General features: G+C 44.9%; 1 protein-coding gene across 2 annotated transcripts in view; it reads left to right on the top strand.

The window, feature by feature from the left end:
* The window catches only part of LOC106957771 (inactive dipeptidyl peptidase 10-like), a 57,478-nt gene that overhangs the window by 26,805 nt on the left and 25,302 nt on the right, over positions 1–5,371 (top strand). Inside the window, exons 7-11 of one of the 2 annotated variants that reach the window (XM_015049235.1) lie at positions 747–867; positions 1,767–1,921; positions 2,493–2,590; positions 3,224–3,347; positions 3,429–3,467. In XM_015049235.1, the coding sequence (XP_014904721.1) occupies positions 747–867; positions 1,767–1,921; positions 2,493–2,590; positions 3,224–3,347; positions 3,429–3,467 (537 nt within the window). The remainder of the gene's footprint in view (positions 1–746; positions 868–1,766; positions 1,922–2,492; positions 2,591–3,223; positions 3,348–3,428; positions 3,468–5,371) is intronic. The other variant, XM_015049236.1, reaches the window with a different exon arrangement.

The raw sequence follows: 5,371 nt of genomic DNA, 5'->3' as shown, positions 1-5,371 counted from the left end.
TCTCTCTCTCTCTCTCTCTCTCTCTCTCTCTCAAGACTTTCTTTATAAATGATGAATGAAAATATATTTAATCCCATTAACAAATGGAACATCTTGGCTGCTTCTGATGAATATTCAGACATTTTTAAATGTTTTTTGCTCAACTTTATGTTGTCTTATTTTGTCTGTTTTCACCAATCGGTATTTTTCATTATTTTCTGGAGTGAGCAGCGAAGCAATCAGAGATAATAAAAACAATAAGCAGAAAGCATCATAATTCAATGTCAGATCCAGCTGCTGTTTGGTTTCATGCAGCTGTTTATGGCTGATATTTACTGAGCGTCAGAAAACGATTCAGACATGAGAGCAAAGGAAAAGTCATTTCTCCGAGTCTGTAATCCGTCTGCTGGTCTCACAGAAAATTAAACATTTACAATTGTTTTAAAATCCCTAAAAACTGTTTAAAAAGCTTCAGCAGAAATGTAAGCAGCTCTTATCACTTTAACCTGCCTGCAAGAAGATGATGATGATGATGATGATGATGATGTGTCTCACAGCAACGGGTACAAGAGGCTGGAACCTCTCTGATCACCTTTGACCTTTACCAGAGGCTGTCTGCAGCGTTAGTCCTCCAAGTTTTAAAGAGAAACTTTAAAACACAAAGAGTCTGATAGTCACTGCAGCTGCTGGAAGCCATGTTGGACTTCCTGTCTGATCCGCTCATAGATAAATGGCTGATAGATATGTGATCGTCTCTGCTTCTCCAGCTCTACGTCTTTGAGAACAACATCTACTACCAGGCCGACAGCAGGAGTTTCTCCTGGAGGCTGACGTCGTCCGGACAGGAAGCCGCCATTTTCAACGGCATCGCAGACTGGCTGTACGAGGGTAGGGCTCACCGGCTGCTGATTGGCTGAACTCTTAGCAGCAGAAAAAGGGACGCTAGTAGCACTAGCTGTTTCTGTTAATGCCGTTACGGCCCTGGGCCTTGTGGGATGGGTTGCAGGTCTTGTTGTCTGTCTTTGTGCTCCTCCCCCTTACAGGTGCTGCTGATCAGGTTGATTGGGAGCGCAGAGTATGTGAACCTGGCTGCCGTCTTCTGGGTGGCCTTCAGCCTCCACTCTGACGCTTGTGGTGTTTTGTTGCCAGGCCTCAGCTCCCCTCCTTTTGCACTTTTGAGTTTCTTTGTTTTGGCACCTCAACACTTCCATATGCACTCATACAACACATCCAAGCATTTGCATTACACCACTGATACTGACATCCACAATCCATTGTTGTTTTTGTTAATATTCATTTTTCTGCACTTTAACCACGGCATGGTTTCACGTTTTTGTTATGACCTTGAGCCAGTCGTAACAATGCATATTAAGGTAAATGTGTTATTAAAGTTCTGAACATTTTTACAGGAGGGATTCCAGTCATTGTTGTAACTCCAGAAAAAGCTGAGATTCACTGAAATCATCTACCTGAGCTTCTACGGAGAGCTGAAGCTGACAAAATTAGAAGATCCTGGAGAAATATAGAAATATTTTTAAATGAGTTCCCATCAGAAAATGTAACAAAGATCACTTAAAAATCATGAGAGACTGTCTTTATTGCATTAAATCAAAATTTATACAAAGATGTCCATCATTTTATTTATGCTGACCTTTAATTTTCAATCAGATTAAATTCCTTTTTTCTGCATCAATTTCCATAAAATTATCTGTTTTTAATTTAGGTTAAACTAGGTTATGCTACTCTAGGCCAGGCTAGGCTATGCTAACTCTGCCCTGCATATCCAGAGGAGGTGCTGGACTCCCCGGTGGCCCACTGGTGGTCCCCTGACGGCTCCAGGCTGGCCTACCTCACCATCAACGACTCGCTGGTCCCCAGCATGATGCTGCCTCGCTTCACCGGCTCGCTCTACCCTCGAGGGACGGAGTACCCCTACCCCAAGGTGGGCTCAAACCCAGCTGATGTGTTAGCTTGCATCAGGCTGCAGCAACATTTAAAGTCCTGGAAACTAGTCCAGGAAGAAGATTTGCAGATCTCCAGAAGTTGGGAAAGTTTTGTAAACATTTGCAGACGGAGTCCGGAAGTTAGGTTGAGGTCTGACTTTCTGAAGCGTTTCATCAGAGCAGTGTGTTTATTTCAGCCTGTATGAATGAGGCTCAGAAAACGGCCAGAGCGGCTCTCAGGCAGTTATCAGTTTAATCACCCCTCCTGCCTTCTACCAATAAAACTGCTTCATTAACAGAGTTAGCATCAGCTTTACCTGCAGAAGAGCAGAGGCTAGCAGAGGCTAGAGGCTACCAGTGGAGCAGCTCTCCACTGGTAAATAAAAACATATCTGCATATTTACAAAGCAGATTCTGATGTTTCTGATAAACGGATGTTTCCTCAGAGCCCTAGGCAGAAATAAACTCCCGTCTTCCCCAGACGGCCGTGGAAACCCTGCTCCTACCTTTACTATCATCATTAAGTCCTCTGCTGCTAATGCTACTGCTGCTCCTGTTTGTTTCCTGCAGATGGGGCAGATCAATCCCAGCGTCAGCCTCCATGTCGTCTCCTTAGACGGCAGCTCCACCTCCACCCAGATCAGGCCTCCTAACAGCCTGGAGAACAGGTCTGACCTTTAACCCCTGCTCCAGACACACAGGACCACTTTAACTGCCATTGGGCTAGCTGCAGTAGCGTTAGCTTTGGAGAGGCTGCTAACTAGCTTTCTGAGGCTGGTCACCCACTGGATCACATAGCATGGATAGGCTAACAACTAGCATACCAATACTCACCATCTTCTGAGTTGTCTTCTTACTCTACTGTCTGCTAGCACAGATAGGTTAGCTTTAGCTAGGCTGTTATTAGCTTTGGCTAGGCTAGCATCAGCATTAGACAGGTTAACAGCTGGCATTCTTAGGCCAGCTGTTAAACTTGTATTTATATTATTTGTAGCGCCGTACATCAGTGACGTTGACATGAAACCAAGCATAAACGTGCTTCATCACAGAGCTGAAGTTGGCTTCTGATTGGGCGATTCTAGCTAATGTTTCACAACATTTGGCATGTTTCATTAGCTCTAGTTTACAAACTTCAAACATGAACTAGATTATTCTAGATATTAAAAACATAGTTTGTGATTTACATCATGATTAGTGAAGGTCCAGATTACTAACGTAGTTTGATGTGTCCAGTGCCGAGTGTCTGTCTACAAACCGAACAACCTGGGATCCAGTCTGCTTCTGTTTGCATGTCTGTGCAGTGATTTCTACGTCACCATGGTGAAATGGGTAACCCGGCAGAATCTGAGCGTCCGTTGGGTCAATCGAGCTCAAAACATGTCGATTCTTTCTCTGTGTGACGCGTCGTCAGGCGCCTGCGTGACGGTAGGAAGCCTAACGCTCATCAGTCACCCAGGAAGGACAAACATGGAGCTCCAGTGACCCGACTTCTTCTCCTTTACCCAGAAACACGTGATGACATCAGAGGCGTGGCTGGACCGGCAGGTCAGGGTTCTGGATGGTTCTTCTATTCTTAGCCGGGTTTTAATGTCGCATGTTGATGAATCAGCAGCTGGATGTGGATCTTTCCTGTTCCTGAACAGATTCTTCTTTCAGAAAGGATCCAGTTGGAACATTATCTGGATCACCAAACTGGTTTCAGAACTGAACCAGGACCAGAACTTTCTGAACAGCAGTAAAACCATGCCTCAATAGTGGACAGCGCTAACGAAAAGCTAGCTGTGCTAGCCCTAAAGCGCTAACTACAAACAGTAGTTACCCTCGGCGCCGGGTCATTTTCCAGGTGGGGCCATGAGGCGTTTCATCACCTCTGTTGTCAGGCGCTTGTTCAACCGACATGATGCACAGCCTGTCAATCAGTTCAGAGGGTTCGTCTCAGTTTGTCCCGTAGCAGTAAACATCCTGTAGGACGATGTTTCTGGGTCTACGCGCTGCGGTCACAGAGATTTGGTGGAACATAATCAGAAAATGTTTTAATAGTTGTCAGTGGAGAACATGCAGAAGGAATGGACTCCATATGCCTGCAGCCGATCCAAGAACAGTGTTGCAGCACCGTGTCTGTCACCATTACATGTTTGGTGTGAACGCAGCAGTAGCAGGTCAAACAGTTACAACTGGGTCAGCTCTTCAGTTCGCCACACACACACACACACACACACACACACACACACAGCTCATAAACCAGCGACCCGCCAGAACCGCGCAGGGTAAAAAGCTCTGGCAGGATCCAAACACCCTCTTTCATTTTCAGCTTACAGAAAAAGCGCCAAGTCGCCAAATTTACCAACGTAAACTGACCAATAAGATTTAGGCTTTGTGCGAATCTCCAGGACTCACACAGCTCGCTACGTACAAGACGTTCTGACACAGAAGACTTTTTTCTCCTAAATGTTAATAGTAAAGAGGGTCAGATAGTAAAAATCAAATGTTATTCTTTTCTGTTTTGCTTAAAGGAAATCTGAGTGCGTACAGCTTTACAGCTGCGGGCGCTCTGTGCTCCGCTACTGTTAAAAGTCCAAAATACGCACAATAGAAATATGCCGAGGATAAGATAGATGTGACAGAAATCACCACTGGTCAAATATTTGGAACATTTAAAAAAATAGATGTCAGATATCCTCCAGCAATGCCAGTTCAGAGCAGCAGGACAAACTAATGGCTCCATCGTCTGGATGCAGATTATATTTGCTGCTTGTTCCACAAATTGTGCAGGAAAGAGATGATGTGAGTGGGACAGATAACCAGCCAGACTGCTGACAATATTTTTGCATTAAAAACAAAATGAAAAACACCATGAATAAACTTTAATGTGCTTCTTATTTAGCACAAAAATGAATTTCAACAGCCAAAGAGAAATCCATCAATAGGGATCAATACTTATGGCTCCTGACGGCTGATTGGCTTTTGGAAGAGCAAAGAGGGAAAAAAACAAATTCATGCAATTATTTTTCAACCTGAGCCAAAATGATCTGCTCTGGGCGAAGTGTGGCTGAGCATTTGGTCCGGAACCATAACCGGACATGTGGGCCCGATGTCTCTTTCTTTTTCTTTCATCCCAACACCATTAGAAAGAAAACGTCGTCACGGTCCTATAAATGGTGACAAACACAGAAATCTCATTTAATCTTTAGGCAGAATTGGTTCAGACCTGGACCGGATCAGAGCCAGAGCCTGTTTTCAGGTGTCAGACCGGTTCTTGATCCCAACCCGACCTGAAGCTGCTGCATGTTGTTAACCTTTGGGTGACCGTTATGATCTGGAGCCTTTTGGTCCAGACCTCAGTGCTGCAGGTTTTATCTGTGCCTCTGTCTGCATAGAAACACTGACGGCTGTCAGACTGTGGAAATGACTGGAGGACCAGCAGACGGGCAGGGCCGTACAGTGGGGGG

This window comes from Poecilia latipinna, unplaced genomic scaffold (genome assembly GCF_001443285.1).
Source record: "Poecilia latipinna isolate Pla-1442-1.1 unplaced genomic scaffold, P_latipinna-1.0 Scaffold935, whole genome shotgun sequence".
Taxonomy (NCBI): domain Eukaryota; kingdom Metazoa; phylum Chordata; class Actinopteri; order Cyprinodontiformes; family Poeciliidae; genus Poecilia; species Poecilia latipinna.
The sequence above is the reverse complement of the archived record's forward strand: the minus strand, read 5'-3'. Positions and strand labels throughout refer to the sequence as shown.